The sequence below is a fragment of the Haemaphysalis longicornis genome, unplaced genomic scaffold (genome assembly GCF_048455015.1).
Source record: "Haemaphysalis longicornis isolate Haplotype H1 unplaced genomic scaffold, Haemaphysalis longicornis Haplotype H1 scaffold_1, whole genome shotgun sequence".
Lineage (NCBI taxonomy): Eukaryota > Metazoa > Arthropoda > Arachnida > Ixodida > Ixodidae > Haemaphysalis > Haemaphysalis longicornis.
In genome coordinates, this window is record NW_027526203.1 from 58,396,234 (window position 1) to 58,414,884 (window position 18,651).

Consider the following 18,651-nt stretch of genomic DNA (forward strand, 5'->3'; position numbering starts at 1 on the left):
ATTGCGCAACAAGACGGCAAGAACGTGGACTCGGCACGGCCACGGCAAGAATAGAGGGGTTCGCTTGCGCGTCGCGAGATGGCGCCACCGGCGCGCGTGGGGGCTTCGGCGGTGGAGGACTTCAACTGCAGTGCTCGGCGGCGGTGGGCGACCGCTCCAAGTGAGGACGAGACGGCGGCGTTGGCGGAGCGACCCGGCGCCTTCCCCTTCGAGCCTAGACCGACATCGTCCACCGGTAGCGGCGGAGTCGAACGACTCCGGCCGCTCGAGCAACGCGGGACCCGTCGATGACCGAGAAGACGGGGCCAGCTAAGGGAGGTTTTCGGAATAAACCCCCCCTTGGAGGTTGGCGTCGGTTGCCTTTGTCTCTTGCCTGCCTCTCACGCCGGCGCCGTCTACACGGCAGCCGCGTGCGGAGGATGTGCGGAGTATGACCCACACCACAGCGCCTATGCTTCCTGCGTCCGAAAAATCACTGCTAAATGCTTTGGCGTCATCTTGAGATGGCGATGGCGATGGGTGGCATGAAATTTCCACTGTTTCGGCAGTTTCGATTTCGTATCCGATTCTAACGCGCATGCAATTTTTCAAAAAATTTTCCGGAGAAAAAGTGCGCAAGCCTGAGCAAGCTCTCATACAAGTTCTTATACAAGCTCTCATACAAGCCTGAGCAAGCTCTTATAAATTCACATCTGCACACAGCTGCAATTTCTGCAAAAGGGCATTTTTAGAGTGAAAGCCATGTCTTGCAAGGTCATTCATTGCATCGCAATGACCTCGAGTCGCTGGAGTGCAGGTGCAACGTCACGCCACGTGATCCGTTGCAGAGAGGCAACGCAGCTGTGCTTACTTGGAGCTTCGTTGCTGCAGTATGTAGCATGTGACTAGGCGAGGGTTTAACGGCTGCTTTTCCGGCGTTTGGTCGCTCAGTTTTGCCATGGAGGGCTCAAAGCCGTCGGAGTGCAAGTGTGGCTGCTGTGACATAACTTTCACGAAATATGTACTGCGTGCATAGTCATTGCAAAACCAAGCCAAATAGACTTTTCACTCATAGTAACGAAGTTTAGAAGGGCTAAACCGGCCCATTTTTGTCTCCACTTTCAAGGGTCTCCACGTGCACAGTATTTGTTTTCGAGCAACAGGAAATCTTGTGGGTTTATTTTATTTTCATTTTTGATATTTTGATGCATTTCTCTGGATATTCGGCAAAGAAGAGAGAGGGGGGACGAGACTCGCTGTTCATGAGGGGGGGCCCTCGTCAACTACCACCTCTCACTTTACGGCCCACAAATTTAACAGTTCTATTTTTGAAGCTTGGCTCCAGTGACAGGGGACGGCCTGCATCGTTGAAACTGTTGCATTTCAGTCTGCCTGTTTCATTAAACTGTCCCAGCTGTGTGAATGTAACTGGGTCAATTTTTTAAGTGTGTGCACAAAGCGGTCTGTCACAAGTGCTGCGCTGTTTGGAAATCCGTTAATTGCAAAGAGAGAGGTGTGATGGAGACAGCGTACTTCAGCCCGTTGCAGTGTTCTGCATTTGCGCATTTGTAACAGGTCAGCTGAAAACAAGAAACGTATTTGCTCTTGTTTTTGCCTGGCATGGTACAGTGGAACCTCGATTAGACGACTTTCTCAGTGTGCGCAAAAATGTACGAGCGAAGTCTGAATAAATACTGCCTTAGTACGTCTGTGGCAAATCTTTGGTAAGAACTTATTTAAACTATTGTACTTGCCGCGTAACTCCACGCGTAACGTGCGAGTGCCTAGCCTAAATCCCGATTCCCAAAGAAACAAAAGACATTTTGTGCACTCTGGGGCTGTTGTGCATTAGCCTGCCAGCTGTGTATCATCACTTGCGTGTGAACAAACTTGAGAGGGCCGACAGGGCCGAGTATGGCAAGAACGTGCAAAGGGTGCGAATGTTGTGGCTGAGGCAAGTCGTATACCGGAGCAAGAAAACACGCGTTCGTTACTGGTGAAAACAGAAGCAGGGACTGCAGGTGCAAGAGTGGGCGGTAGCTTCACATTTTTGCCCGCCTCTTAGGTTATGTTGATCTTGTCACTAAGCGCCGAGGGTATTCGTTTTCAAGAGTTGTGCATGGCAAGGAAAAATAAACAAAACTTCGTAGCTCTCTTTGCTAATCGTGAACTAATAACAATAAAAGCAAGCGCAGGTGGGTGCTGTCTGGGGATTTTCCAAGATAAGCCAAGGGAAAAAAACGGCGGGTGGGCCGTCAATGAGGTGAGCTGGCTGGCAGCAGAATTGAACTGAATGATGGTATAAAGTGGCGAAGAAAAGGATTGCAGAAAAAGAAAATGCAACGGGGTGACACAATGAGTAATGTAAAAGACACGTGTAGCAGAGACCGATTCAAGAAAGAAACGAGGAAGGAGAGGCAGTAAGGCAGATAGAGCAGTGAGGAGACAGTGTGTTGGAGAAAAAAGCATAACCGGAGAGAGCAAGGAAAAAATAGCATGAGAGGTGTGAAGTACGCCATTTTCTCAACTGCCATGGGCATTCCTAGGTGCAAGAACCATTGTATCACGAACCATTGTGTACTCCTGCATCATATAACCGGGGGTACTTAATGTGTTGTTTCTATAGGGAGTTTGCTGGGAGCGTAGCAATCTGTCAGTGGGTTGTTGCATAACCAAGGGATGTATAATTGAGGTTTCACTGTATTTCTGGTTTTTACAGCCCCTGCCCTGCATCTAATTTAGTTACATGAACTGGCACTACACGAAAAGATAAAACGGCATTTAGACATTGAGTGCGTTTGCGTAACACGCTTGCATTAATTTCCAAACCAAATGTACCGCGTCAGTGATAGAGGGAAACCGTCTTGTAATAATGCGAGCTGCCTTGAAACTGAACATTGCCTGCAGGGGTACCTTTTTAAGGCTTCCAGTGGCATGTCCTCTACTCCAAGAATGCTGGACCGGCTGTCTGGCAGACTGACCTGTCATGCCCTTCTGTGTGCAGGTGGGACCTGCTGCTTTTCTACCAGCACGACACGACAGGCGTGACCTTTGTGGTCAAGGGTGCCGTGTACCGAGCAGGAGAGGGCCCCCTCAAGGCTGGCGTGCTCCTCCAGGCCGCAGTGGAGCCCAAAAAGGTAGCCCCCTCCTCTTTCTCCTTCAGGTTCAAGTGGGCGCATAGCACTGAACAGCATCAGAGCTTGTACAACACAGGGTGCGCAAGTTGGTGCTGCATGCACCTTTTTTCTGTGGAGGAAATGCTCAGGCATTTAGACCTTAGCAAGGAAGGTGAACACACGTTACCTAATTTGGTATCACCCTCCATCGGTACATTTGAAGCCGCATCTGCCAGTTGATTCGGGTGCAAGCTTACGCCCCCTGTCAAACATGCCTATTTAAGGGGGGACATTGGTCTTAAAACAACTTGTTTTAATTTTCAAGTGAACTTTGTGAAACTTGCCAGTCTTGCGGTATTTTTCCCACTGATTTCAAATACTCCATTATTTTTTCAGCTGATCAACTAGTTTCCAAGATAATTAGAGATAATTGGCCATTTTTGGTCAAACAATAGACAAAACAGTGTTGGCTACAAAACTGTACTCTTTATATTTTCCAATAGTATGAACCCTGGTGAATGCAATAATCGAAGCAGTTTTTTGATGCATCGCTTCGAACTAATTTTGCAGCTAAACAAACTTCGATGGCACCAGTGGCAAGGAACCATTTTGAGTGCCCATTTCAAACACCGAAGTAACATGAGCTAACGGGCAAGTGACGAAGCCAAGGCAGACAGACACTATGCCTGTGGTGGGAACAGGCAGGCAGCTGCAAGCAGAGAAGGCCCCCCCCCCACACCCCACATTTGCCTTTTTTTTTGCACCCTACTGGAAGAACCAGACAACAATATAATAAACATGTTGGTAGGCTAAACTGGCCTGAGAGATTATCCTTATTTTCGACAACAAGAATGACTAGAATTGGCTTATGAGAACATGTTGCAGTAAAAAAGAAAGGAAAAAAAAGAATGTTGTGTCTTACTAAATGAATCACTGGGGCTCGCACCCTGGCTGTTGTTGCAAAAATCCATGACCCTAATTTCTCCGGCCGCCTAAAACACAGTCGTAATAGACATGCTGTTAGGCTAAACCAACCTAAAAGATGCCAAACTACTCCTGTTTTCAAAAAGAATGCGTGCAATTGACCTAAGAGTTGAGGAAAAAAGTAAAGAAATGGTTGGTTCTTGTAAAAAAAAAATTGGAAGCACTTGGGCCGCTCGCGCGACAACACACGACGCTACCCCAGCTCACAGAGGCCAAACAGGAAAGGCATATTAGCAGTTGCTTATGAGAATTTAAGGAGTGTTCCGAAGCCAGCCAGTAGATGGCGCTAGTGGGGGCACGTCTAAGCGGCCAGGTTTGTCAAACTCACCTAAGGGAGCCGCGGAGTGAACAGACACTGCACAGGGTAGCACAGGGGCTTGGCACATCCTCGAGTGTCATGAAGGCCTTCCTGTGATGAGCATGCTGCAGCGTGTGTGGGTCACCCTTACAGGGGAGCATAGGGATGGGGAACGAGGGGGCTTGGTGGGGCTCTGCCGCCGTTCCCCAGCTCTGCTTGGTGGCAGACACCGTGAGCCCTGGGACATGCATAGTGAGGGTGTGCGGGCAGTGGCCGGCAATGTAGCACTGGGAATACCAGAGCTCTTGTATTGAATTCAACGAAACAGGGAGTATAAGTTGCACACTGAAAAGCACCTGCGCGTGTCCTTGGGCACCAATCGCAGTAAGTGAATAGCTGCCTTGGGGGGATGCCGAGTTCTCATGCAGAGGTAGAGGTTGCTCAGCAAGATCTGGCTTCAGGCTCACTCGCTGGGCATGTATGCTGATGCGTGGGCCTACGTTATAGCTGACACAGGAAAGAGGGAGGCCGGTTTAGGCTGCAACAACGAGGCAAAGGGGGGGGGGGGGGGAAAGAGTGGATGCAGTGTCACCCTCCAAAAAAAAAGGGTGAGGGGCCCGGAGCTTCTGATCTCTTGCTCTCGGCTGAGGAAGTGCTGTACGCCCCGTGCACTGGCAGTTATTTCTTTTTGGTCATTACTGTCACGGTGACGTTGTCCATACAGGGCAGTTGAAGTCCAGAGACTTCGTTGTAATGAAAATACACCACTACTTCGTTATATCGCGATGAAACATGCATGATCTTCATGAGGAATGAAACTTTCTTATACCTTGTAGCTTCATTATTGTAGAAGAAGATGAACATGAATAAGGGGAGAAAGAAGTAGAATCTCGGAACAGCGGCCTACGGTCTCTGTCTTCTCTTTGCCCATCTCTTTCTTTACAATTATATTTGGAGGATTACGTTGTGTTGGTGTTTATTATATCGTGGTTTTAGTGTATTGGGGGCTGCAAAGTGTCGACAACCACCGTGACAGAATTGAAGTGGTGTTACCCAAGATGCTAGTGCACTTTCTTTCTCTGCATGCTTTCTCGTAAGGTTGCAATGTTAAGGTGGAAGGTGGGAAACAAATGTTGTGGCTCAGTTCTGCCTGCTCGGGTGGCATCATCTCCAATTTCCTCTAGATTTTTTGCATGCTTGTGAAACCTGCAGAAATGAAAGCTTGCCATCGTATACCAGGACTGACAGGTGCAGAAAAACTGTGCGTGCTGTCAGCATGCCCCAAGAACGTGTCCATAAGGGGTGGATGCAAAAAGAAGAGCTTGTTTAAAGTGTGCGTTGTGTGGGCTTTTGCATTGGGATGTCAGCCAAGGGCCTAGTTGAACGTGCTGCAATATTGCCAGTGTTCCTGATATCCATTGTGTTGGATCAGCCGTAAATGCCAACACTAGGAATTGGAAAGCTCAATTGAATGGCTATGCTGTTTGAATTCAAAACATGAAAATTTGATCTCGGGCACCCCTAGCAGAGGCACTCGAGCGTAGGCGGCACACTAGTCCTCTCCAAAGTTTGTGTACCTTTTTGGCTTTTCTGCAAAGCAGCGGTGTTGTGCAGGGAAGCCAGTGTAAGCATCCATGCTGCACAGAAAAGAAACTGGGTACTCGTTCGTACTTTGCAGCAAAAGTTGAGTTACTGCCAGCGATGTCTCGCATTTTGCTGAACACAATTCATATGTGCACGTGCACATAGCAGGCATGAAGCTATCTGGTTGGAGGGGCCAGGGGAAAGTTGGGGAGCAGCTGCCATGGTTTTGCCCCGCAGCAGAAAGATAATTGACTCGCACGCTTTTTTATGCTTTCAGCATTGGTATTGTGGGAAAAGTTTGAAAAATAATTAAGAATGATCTGCTGGCAAAGTGCCGCATTGACACTTTCTGCCTTCCCCAGACACATGTTGATGGGGTGGGTTGCTTAGGCGGCTGGAAATGCCACCTGCTGCCTGTCTGCCTATTAGTTTTATCATTGTTTGCCCCCCTGAAGGCTCAGTGTTGCTCATGTGTAGTGCAGGGGAAAGCGTGGGTGGTGCATATGGGGCAAGGGTTTGTAAGAACCATTGGGCGGGGGGAAAAAGGCCCGCACAGTGCCTCTTTTTTCTCCTTGACCTTGGCATCAGCCGGTTTGCCCTCCACCTAGGCGAAGGAATAAGGCAGCAGCAGGGCTGGGAGAGTTGAGGAGGTGCTTGAAGTGAGGAGTTCTCTTCTGGGGCACCTTTTGCACCCCATGACGGGAGTAAAAGCATTGGTATTTTAGACCCTCTGGGTTGACAGAGGTGGCACGGTTTTATCGAAAAGTTTGATCTTGTGGTTGCCAAAACAGAAGAAATGTGCAGCACAGTTCTTCGCAATGGGTACAGGCCCAAGCAGTCCATCTTCCCATAAAGGTTTAATGAAGCGAGAGCTAACTGGAATACATTTACAGAGACATCTAAACTACACCACACATCCATAGGACACCTACACGTCGAAGAAGCTACCCAACTGTTCACGGTGCCCATCCTCGACGCCGCCGAAAGGACCATTCCCCACACCTCTGGAGCCCCGCGCAACCAGCGGAGGCCGTGGTGGAATGAGGACTGTAGGCGGGCGCGGGAGGCCCAGAACAAGGCGTGGGGTATCCTTCGTCGGTACCCCACGTCGGGTAACCTGATTTTGTTCAAACGGGCCAAGGCGTTTGGAAAACGTGTGCGCCGTGAGGCAAAACGAGAGAGTTGGCACACCTTCTTTACATTCATTAACTCATACACAGATGCACACAAGGTATGGACAAGAATACGCAAACTTAAAGGACAACATACACATAGCCTGCCCCTGGTCAGTACAACAGGGGACACACTCGAAGACCAGGCTAACGCACTTGCACGACACTTCCAACATGTTTCCAGCTCTGCACACTACACAGACACTTTCCTGAAACATAAAAATACTTCTGAAAAAAAGTCCCTACATGACAATAACAGGTTGAAATCTGGTTATAATTCTGAATTTACACTTTATGAGTTGAGGGCTGCCCTGAGCACATGTAAACCTTCAGCTCCAGGCGCAGATCAGATTACATACACCATGATACAACACCTACACTGTGGTCTCTACCTCACAATATGCACCACCCTAGCATTGCATAAGGCATGCACTCATGCACAGTACGAGGAGCCACCGCGGGTTCGAGCTATTTGAGAACGCTCACGGAACTGAGACGCCGTCGCGCCAGCTCAACACCGCCTCTGTTGGGCAGGTGGAGTAGGGGGCGACGAAGGAATAAGCCCAGTGTAGTACATCAGAAGGCGTTTATTCGCGCCAACCCCTTCCGTTACATTTCAACATCCCCGTGGGTGAAAAGGGGCAATGGGCGATCTGGCGCCACGCGCAAGTGTGCGCGTCCTCGGCGCGCTGAACCGGTGGGCTCAGCAATAAGGGCAAAATCTGGGGTGCTGGCCGATGGGCTCGCAATAGAAAGACACTGTCCTTTCGTTCCCAGGCGCGTACCGCACGGCGCGATCGTCGAGTGTCAGGTACGGCTAATAAGTGAGTGAACGGACTGAGGATCAACCGAAGGCACGGGCCGGCAGCCGGAAGGGCTAGCGGGCTTAGAGCCGGCGCAAAAGAGCTGCGACCGGGCGGTGAGGAAATAGTTATGCACCTTCGGCTGTCCTCCTCAGCGTCTCCCCGAACGGACCCCCGCGCAGGGCGTGCGTTCGCGTCCTGGCAAGGGTGGTGTTCGGGCATCGTTCAAACGGGTCAATGAGGTGAGGTTAGCTCCAACACCAGGGCGGAGCCACCGCTGCGTGACAGTGTTTTATCGCCGCAACGGTTGCAGGAGTTTTAGAAGACGGCTCGGCTCTACACAGCGGCGCCGAGACGAGCCAGCAACTCGAAGGAGACGAAGGAGAAAGGGGGAAAAGAGCCGCGCATTGCCTCGGATCCCCACAACACCCAGATACACTTGAAACACTCCTACACCTATACAATAACATATGGCTTTCGGGGCACATTCCAAAATCTTGGAGGGAGGCTATTGTAGTGGCTTTTCTGAAGGAGGGTAACGACCCTTCTTCTCCCGCCAGTTATAGACCTATCGCCCTCACAGGCTGCCTGGGCAAGCTTCTCGAGAAGATGATCAACAGGAGACTCGTGTACTTTCTTGAGTACAATGGTCTTCTCGAGAGCTGCCAGGCAGGCTTCAGGGCGGGGCGGTCTACAAATGACCAACTAGTAGCGCTAGAATCTTACATTAAAGATGCCTATCTACATAAGCAGTATTGCATGACCGTGTTCTTTGATATTGAAAAGGCATATGATACTACATGGCGCTATGGCATCCTTAGAGACCTCAAATCCTTTGGTATATCTGGTAACATGCTGAACACTCTGTCCAGTTACCTATCTTTACGAACATTTCGTGTCAGAGTTGGTTCGGCACTTTCAAACGTTCACGTGCAGGAGAATGGCGTGCCTCAGGGTGGTGTTTTGAGCTGCACTTTGTTTATAGTCAAAATGAATGGAGTTCGGAAGGCATTGCCACCAACAATCTCTTGTTCGATGTATGTGGACGACGTACAAATATCATTTAAATCATGTAATATGTCCATATGTGAACAACAGATCCAGCTTGGGGCAAACAAGCTTGCTCGCTGGGCAGATCATAACGGTTTTAGGATTAATCCTGGAAAGAGTACCTGCGTCGTTTTCTCAAAGAGGCGCGGCATCAAACCCGACCCTGAAATTAAATTGAATGGTGACTTGATTCCTGTAAAAAAGGAACACAAATTTTTAGGCGTCGTATTAGACGAGAAACTAACATTCATCCCTCACATCAGACAACTAAAACATAAATGCCTCAAAGCAATAAACATACTTAAGGTCCTTTCACACCACTCCTATGGTGCGGACAAGCAACTCCTCTTACGTGTCTTCACAAGCTTGGTGGGGTCCCGCTTGGACTATGGGAGCGTGGTTTATGGGTCGGCAACAAAAACAGCGCTGAAAATGCTAGACCCAGTGCTTCACTTGGGGCTTCGCCTCGCGTCGGGCGCTTTCTGTACAAGCCCCGTACAAAGCCTATACGTCGAGTGCGATACAGACAGACAGACAGAAAAACTTTATTTCGGTTAATGCCATTCAGGTCGCGCTTGTAGCCGGTGGCATCCACTCACCAGCGACCTCCTCAGCCCTGTCAATTAGCCGGACCTGAAGGTCCGGATCGGAGCTGCGGAGCGCGGCCTCCCAGTGCTCCTCAGTGGTGATTAGTGGGAACGGATCCTGGGGGCATGCCCATATTATGTGAGATAGGGTGGCGTGTTCACCGCACAGGTGGCAGGCTGCAGTTGGGTAGAGACGGGTGTACGTGGGTAAGACGGGCTGGGTTGGGGAAAGTGTTCATTTGTAGCAAACGCCAAATGTGAGCTTTGCGGTTATCTAATTGCTGGTCCGCCGGTGGGTAGATTTGGCGGGAGAGGCGGTAGTGTGTGGTGATATCATTAAATGTGACCAGGCGATCCCTCGCAGACCGCGCCCCGTGATAGGAATAGAGGTTAGGCCCTGCCCGGATCGTGAGCCCTCAAGCGTGTTCGTGGGCCGTCTCGTTTCCCTCGAGGCCGGAATGTGCGGGTGCCCAGGTCAAGTGAATTGTCTGGCCTGGGGATATGGGTGGACATTGTCCCAGGATTTTGAGTGCCACTCGCGATAATCGGCCAGTGGCGAAATTTTGGATCGCAGTCTTTGAATCAGAAATGATTGTCTTGGGGGTCGAGTGCGATAAATGGTCCCTAGATCATCAGCGAACATACATAGATCTTCTGTACGCTTTTAAAATTTCGTCAATTACCCACCATCCTTTCAAACCATTTATTTGTGATACACCCATGTCCCAACTTCTTCTTAATCGTCCATCTATCTCTGCTCCGTTCTCACATGACAGGAAGTGTCAGACAGGACATGACAGGAAGTGTCAGAATTATCTGTCACCTTTTCAGACACCTACAAATCAACCCTTTCCGACTTTTTACCACCGTGGCAGCTTCGCCCCGTGTCGTGCGATTTGTCGTTTGTAGCGATTGATAAAAACGAGTACCCACAATTGTAATTCTTCAGCACTTCTTGTTCCTTCAAGATAAATACAAGTGTGCAGAATTTTTTAGCGACGCATCAAAAACAGCCCGTATGGTGTCGTGTGCTGCACACGGACCTGATGTTAGGGTATCTAACACCCTAAACTCGAAAAACAGCATTTTTACGGCTGAAGCGTATGGCATATTTCTGGTTTTAAAGCACATAGTTTATCATAAAATTCCCAAGTCCATCATCTTTACAGATTCCTTGAGTGTAGTACGTGCATTGTCATCTAAGCAGCTTTGTAAAAACCATGTTATTTATTTAGTTTACAAAACCATTATGTCAGCATATGCATTAAGTCTTGAAGTGACCGTATGCTGGGTGCCAGGTCACTCGGGGATCACCGGAAACGAGACAGCAGATCAAATATGGCCGCTGCTGCTGCACTTGCAAACACAGTGGACATAACAACAATACCGTACACCGACGTTAAGTCACACATTAGACAACACCTTCGCAATCCATGGCAAGGACACTGGAATGAACAGGCAGACAACAAACTACACGTTATAAAGGGAGCATACACCACTGACACACACAACAGGCACAATTAAGTTACCCTGGCTCGATTACGGATAGGCCACACGCATGCAACGCACTCCTACCTGCTCACAGGATCTCCAAGACCCCTGTGTAGCAGTTGTGGAGACGGCCTATCCGTGATCCATGTGCTACTTCAATGCAAAGCACTCCACACAACAAGACAGAAACACTTCGCTGACCTCTACAGACAACACATTCCACTCCACCCAGCATTGTTTTTAGCGGATGATCCCATGATTCCTGTACAACGCACTTTTAAGTTTCTTAGTGACATCAAGTTTTTACACCTCATTTCCTATCACGCGTAGTTGTTTTTAAACCCGATTTCATGCCACGCATGATCACAACCTGGCCCTTTACACCAGCCATCCTCATTGTCTTTTACTGTATTCACTTTTGTTTTTGTTGAATGATTTTAGCGTTTACGGTTACATCCTTCATACCTAACCACCGTTTTGGCGCTCTTTGCCCTCGTCGGCCTTGCGCCATTAAACACCAAGAATCATCATCATCAAGGTGAACTTGCTGACCAAACTGGCTATATACGTGTACCTTAATATTCCGATTCATCAATCCCCTCCTGTTGCCTGGTATGTTGTTATAAAATGAAACAGGAGGAGTGGCGTGCCTGCTGCCTTGGTGCTGGAATCGAGGCACTTCAGCGATCAAACATGTGGCTGATGTGTCGAACAGTTCTTTGTTTGCTGCATGATCACTGTGCTTATTGTCCCGGTGCTTACTGGGTCCACAGTGTTCTTGTAGCAGCGCTTCAATGAGTACTGCGAGCCGCATTCAATGGCGACACTGGCAGCCCGGGTTGAAGTGGCGCGTAGTCACACTCTTGTTTGACACCTGCTTCCACACAATGACTGCCACCTCGCACACATGCATCCGACATTCACACTACTCTGAACCGCAACGTTCATCATTGTACTGCCATTCCCTTTTCCCCTTGGGCAGCCAGTGACACTGCTGACTGTGAGTGTTTGTAAATCGGACCACAGGAACTGTGCTCTTCCCGTATGACGCTTTCACACATTGTGCACCTCATCTAACTCGTGTGCAACGAGGCACAAGCTTTGCTATTGTTCCCGTGGTTTGAAGTGCAACGGAAAACACGGGCAGCGAACACAAGGTAGACAGCACAGGTGCTAACTTCCAACTATAATTTTGTTGCTCTTTACGTGAGCTGAATATTCCCCGTGATCAAATTTCCATAGCATCATCGGGAATGTTCAGCTTGTGTCAAGTGCAGTAAAATTAGTTGGGAGTTAGCACCTGTGCTATCTACCTTGTGTTCGCTGCCCGTGTTTTCCCGTTGCACTTCAAAGCATGGGAACCGCCCACCAACTACCCTAGCAGGAAATTCCACTTTGCTGTTGTGCAGGTAACTTTCCACAGGTATTGCGAGGGTGTCGACTGCCCTGTTTTAAAGGAGTACTGACACGAAACTTTCGTGTTACATTTTTTTCGCTGCTATGGGTGCCTACCAGCCCACTAACCATAGAATGGCACATTAGATGGTCGATCACAGCGTAAACAATCATTTACGACGTTGTTTATTAGAGTCAGTTTCAGTTTCGACAAAACGAATGCCAAGCGGCCGCCATGACAAAAAGTAGCACGTGCGCCGACCGCAGCCGGCGTGTCGGCTACATCATGGGAGCCCCGACATCGGCAGTTTGGGGCAAGTAGCAGATGATGTCATGCTGCCCCACTCTGGGCTTTTTCGTGCGGGCAGAGATGAAAATGGATTTAAAGTATGTTACACTGAACGGTTGCTGTTGAAACTTGCTGGGATATATCTCCTGATAAAAAGGAAGCATTTTACATATTTATCTCAGCTCTAAAATTTCGTGTCACTGCCCCTTTAACATTGCGGTAACCTTGCGTGCATAAGCACTTTCATGTGATGTATAGGTAAACAGCCAGACATGTGCGAGGGCATCACGCAGTGGTGTCTTTCTTTTTGTGTACTTTATAATTGCCAAAGGTGGCTGATCTCCAGTCAGTGGTGATGGGTTGTGTCTTGAGGCATTGCAGCAATGCATTTTCCACATGCGTAGGAGCTGGTATGTGTGGCTTTCCTTGTCATTTGGATGTACCGTATAATGCGGAATATAGGTCGAGGCGGAATATAGGTCGACCCCCTTACCTTGTAGCCGAAAAATGCAAAAAAATAATAATTAGGTACCAACCATTGTTTTATTGAGACTATAACTTGTTTCGTCTCAGATTACTCATTTAAAACTGTCTGAACTATCGTCGGACGACTGCTTATGGCTCGCTGTCGCCGACACAGCAGGTCGTCCTCGGTGCAGTCCAGGGAATTGCTTATGCAGCACTTCTTAAACACTCGCAAGACCATGTCATCGTGTGGAGACCGTAGCGACAGCCAGTCTGTGCAGGCGGTCAGCAAACATCTTGGGGTATCCATTCCTAGAGACATCGCACGACGCTAGCGGACAAAATTTGCCCCTTTGTACAGCAGCACAGGTTCACAGAGCAGCGCCCATGAAGCGAGGTCGTCCGAGCGTTGCATACCGAGAGCTGCCCCTTCAGCTAACGCCGCTAGCAACACTTCTTGGTGATAGCGAACTGGCGCAAGGCTGACGCGTCATTGGCCTGGGAAAACCCCCACCCTTTCTTTAAATGCTGCTGTGAACTGGCACCAAGTGCCTAAACTCATTTTGAGCAAGAAGAAAATAGCACGCACACACTCGCCGACAGCGAGAGAAGCAACAAAACAAAGATGGCGTCGCGTCCGATTGATGGTGGTGGCGATGGTGCCTTTGGGGTTTGGATGGGCTCGATGGGCTGCCCGGTCGCCAGATGACAACTGCCAAATGACTGCAATATAGGTCGAGGGGTGACTTTTCGGCAAATTTTTCTGTAAAAAATCTCGACCTATATTCCGCATTATACGGTAGTCTAAGAGAACCCTTGTGGCACTTCTCGTGCAGATCATGGTTACCAAGCACACCAAGAACATGGGCAAGTTCAGCTCGGTCACAGTCTCAGCAATTGGCGAGGAGGAGGAAGAAATTGAAGCGGCGGTGAGTCTTAACTGGGGGGAGAGGAGGAACTGAACGCCCATGTGCTGCGCCTCGCAGGGACAGTGGCAGTTTACGTGCATGGTTCCTTTTTCTTTCTTTTCCTTCGCCCTCTCGCCACCTTGCGAGGCACTCTTTGATATGGACAACACTAACAGTGCAAACGGTGAATGTTAATTTTTTAGTGTTGGAAGTAGCAACTCTTGCAGTGCCCCACTGCAGTGTTCCTACTTTGGACAAGGCAGCTGTTGAATGTTGGTTCTGGTTTTATTGCACTGGGATGGGGCTGGAAAATGGTACGTAGCGTTCTTAACTTCATTCCCGGCGAAATTCTTTCCTGTTCTCGTGGTAGCCTGTGAAGAGCGTGTTGTTTCAGGCCGGAGTTTGAGGTCGCCACCAAAATTGCGTGTGCAAAAGCAGTGGTGTCTTTTCTAGGATTAAAAGGGGCAGTACAATGTGAGAACAAACCGGCTTCGCTATATGGTGCTGGAAAGGCAAACATGCCACTCCCAGAAGCAGCAGCACGTATCTGGTAGTGCAGACGGTGCAAAACATATGTTTCTCCACTCGGGTACGAGAACACATTTTGATTCTAAGTGGGCAGGCAGTGTTCATCTCCGACTCTCTCCACCACTCTTTCCACCTACCCAAGCACTTGCAGCCCTTGAACAAGGACTGAGAGCGATGCATCTAGAGAGCGATTGTGGAGTGCAACAGGCCAGTCTGTTCAATGCGTCTGCTCAGTAAACGCCACCCATTCTTGTGCGCACCTTGTCAGGGCAAGGAGAGTGTTCAACGTCGTCTCTCTCCCCACCCTGCATTTGTACAGGGGCACTATGCATCTCTGCTGACTTGCCCGTTGCCGAATGTCGTTGTAGCCTCTGGCGCCCAAGTGGAGACGTGTGCAATGAGCGGTTTATCAGATGGGGTGAGGTGCCACTGTGCTGTTGGCATTCAAGGCACACCTACATATTGACTGTGCTAGCACCAAAGTACACATGGGATGCGCTTGAGCTGGTGAAAGCTGCATCCATTTATAACATCAGTGAGGCTGGATTTTTCAGAATTTCTCTGGGTTGAATGTGGTCTGAGCCCCTTTTCATGAATAGGCTGTTCCTCTTCCATTTGCAGACACTTCCTGGTTCTGATGCATTGTCACCATCATTATTATTAATGTTTATTTATTTATTTATCTACCAGCTTACTTTTCTTGTGCTGTGCTTTGATGATTTACTGAAAAAAAAAATCATATGAATCAGCCAGTCTGCGTATATCTATTGAGAAAAGAAGAAGAAAAAAAAAACAATTAATGGCCAACGAACCTGCAACCTCATAAAGGAAACAAATATTTGCGAGGCAGGAAAGATTTTCGGCAATTTAGACATAGCTGAAAACTGGCCTGAAAACAGGCCCATGGATTAAAAATATTTTCTCTCCTCTCATCAAATTTTAATTAGGAACACAACTTCTAGCTGAACCAGCAGTGGGCATAACTGCTGTTCCAGTGGCAGAATAAATAGTTGATTTGAGGGGAAGGTTGTAAAATAGTTTTAATTTTACAAAGTGCGGGCTTTTACGGTGACGTTTGCGCATGCTCCCTTGCCTGTGGCAGAAATCTGTGTTGCAAAGGTCAGTGAGGCTCACACATTGAGTATTGCGATGATTTGGCATAAGCAGGCACTAATAGACTGCTGCCGAGGATCGAGGGGGTAACTGTTGCTTTCGACAAAGAAAAATGCAGCAGTGTGCGATATGCATCACAGCACTGCAAAAGAAGGAAAGGCCATTCGGGCGATATCCTGCAAGCGAGTGTATTTTAGTCACTGGATACATTCGCCGTGGTTACATCACTCTTTCAGTGTTAGTGTTAAAACAGGTTGACATCCAGAGTGGTTGAGCCCAAAGCTCGCTTTGATCCACTGTGGTGGCTCAGTGGCTAAGGGGTTGTGCTGCAGCGGCTATTTTTCTGTTAGACTTGAACTATGAAAACGCGCGTGTGTTAAGATTTCAGCACGCTTTAGAGGTCCGCGGGTGGTCTGAATTAATCCACAGCCCTCTGCTACGGCATGCCTCGCAGTCCATGCGTAGCTGCAGCACGTAAAACCTCTCAGGTATATATGTACATGTTTTTAGGAACTGATTTTTGTCTGATGTACCACAATTTTTAGGGAATGCATCAACACTCGCGGCGTTGCCAGCAACCCCTCTCTGATGCCTGACCAAGAGCTGTATCCTATGTTTCTGAATCCGACCGCTTGCAGTAGTAGTCGCTAAGAGGGCTGCGACTTTGTAGTCAGTGGCACGCGTAGGGGAACCGAATTAGAGCTTGTGCACAGTGGCCCGTGGAACCGCGTGAAAAAGAGTATCTTCTGTGCAGTTCCCAGTCGGCCGGCAAATACAACCGTAGCACTCCTGTGCCACTGTGATGTTGTGGATATCAATTTAGGTGACCGGCGCCCTCATCCATGTCTGAGTAACAAACCTATGAAGGTCGCACAGTGACCCCCCGTTGGGGCTCAGTGGCTGGTGTCCTGCTGAGACCAAGGATGGGGGTGTGATTCCTGGCCGCGGCGGCTGCTTTTCAGGCGGAGCAGAAAACATTAAAGGCCCCCAGGTGGTCTGAATTAATCCGGAGCCCTACACCACGGCGCACCTCATAGCCCAGACGTACCTTTGGCACGTTGTTAAAGCCCCACAATTTTTTTTTTCTTGAAAATCAGTGTTTTTTGCAAACGTACCTAGAATAATTCGCCTTCTTAGGGCCTGACGCTACACCTGACGCTAGAAAGATGGCATGAATACGTTGTATTGCTTTAGTTGGCTTATCAGCAATGAATAATAAAACGCTAGAAAACCTGTGGCAACTACCTGCTCATAAGAAGAAAATTCGAGAAACGACGCAGTATCAAGACAAAATGTTTTGAGCTCAGGGAAAATTTTTATGTCCTGCAAACAAAATATATTTTGTACCGAAAGGGCAAGTACCACAAAATTACGGACACTCCATGCTGGAGTAATGGTAAATATATATCCGTGGTGTTATTTTAACTGAAAGTCATCGTTGCAGCAGATAGAAAAACAAGTACTATATCAGTGTGTACATTGCAGTCACCCCTGCACGAACGGAAACAAACGGGCAAGGGTGTGAAAGAAGGAGCTAGTTTATTCTTTACACTCATTGCCAGCTACCGAGTGTAAACAGCAGTGCGAATGGAAGAGAGTGAGAGTGTCCAAATAAATGCACACGTGGCGAGCTCTGGCCATCACCGCCGCAAACTGGGCTATCTTAAAGACACAGGTGCCCGTGCCACCTGCAGCACTGTATATGTGCGTTATCCCTAAGTTAAAGGAGCCATGAAGACAAAACACAAGTTGGGTTTATTAGAAAGACTGCTTAGTCCCGATAACAATGATACTAATATCATCGCAATCTTCAAATAAATAACGGAGATATGAAAGAAAATGTGTGAAGCAGTTGCGGCCCCCTAGCCAATTTCCCGCAACTTTTCTATGACGTCACAGAACCTTGTTTGTGCGATTGGCGGCCGCCTAACTGGCCTGTTGCGACGACACATGACTGGACGACTGTAATGGGGCCTCTAGTTCCATTTGACCGCATCACTTGAATGCTAACGTGCAGTTAACGCACTGAAAATTATGTTTCATTGTTGGCTCGTATGACGGAATTCTTGCTCATAACACGTCACTGTGGCACAAAATTTGAAAGTTTTAAATACTTCTTGCTTTTTTTTTTTTGTTAAAAAAACACCTTTTGTGGCTGCAATGGAGCTGAGTGAGATACTGAGTCCTAGTTCTTTCAAATTAAACGAAGTTGTATTTTCTCTTCATGGCTCCTTTAAGGGGGAGTTTCCCTCACCACAGTAGTACGGGGCTGCAGAGGGTTTCCCTCAGAAGAAGCTGCTCTACAACTGGCAGCAACAGGGCACACACTGTTCAGTGCAGCTCTCAAAATGGAACAGCCCCAGAGCTCTGGCTGTCGCACTCCAGGCAGGCCACTGGGGAGGGGGCTGGGTGTGTATTGGGGAAACGAAGTATCGCCTCACCCTCTTGCTGCAAAAGTGCTCTTATCCCCTCCAACTCCGGCAGTATAAGGGAGGAGTAGCTGGTGAGAGGAAGAGGGAAAGCAAGCAACGGTGTCCACGCCCTGCGCTCCTTTTTCCTTCGGTATTTTGCTTTCACACCTGCAGCACAATGCTTGGTGGGAAGGAAACTAGAAAAGAAACTTTCCCTTCCCTCGGGAGCAGAAGCAGGGAGGGAGGAATACGTTACTTTCATGCGTATGATCAGCCGCTGCATATAGCCACCACCACAAAGCTGCACCTGACAGAGAGAAACAAAAGGAAGGTCGCCTCCGCATCATTCAGCTTGTCATGACTTCATAAAAAAAAAAAGAAGTACCATGCAGTTGGGTTGCACTTACTCAGGCTACTGTGGAGTTGAGAAACAACGACAATGTGTAGCACATAACAAATGTGTGGGAAGGGCGTTTCA

General features: G+C 48.6%; 1 protein-coding gene across 1 annotated transcript in view; it reads left to right on the plus strand.

Moving 5' to 3' along the window:
• Positions 1-18,651, plus strand: part of LOC144164257 (STING ER exit protein-like) — a 41,405-nt gene that overhangs the window by 6,039 nt on the left and 16,715 nt on the right. The window contains exons 3-4 of the mRNA XM_077694778.1: positions 2,984-3,116; positions 14,050-14,139. Coding sequence (XP_077550904.1) covers positions 2,984-3,116; positions 14,050-14,139 — 223 coding nt within the window. The remainder of the gene's footprint in view (positions 1-2,983; positions 3,117-14,049; positions 14,140-18,651) is intronic.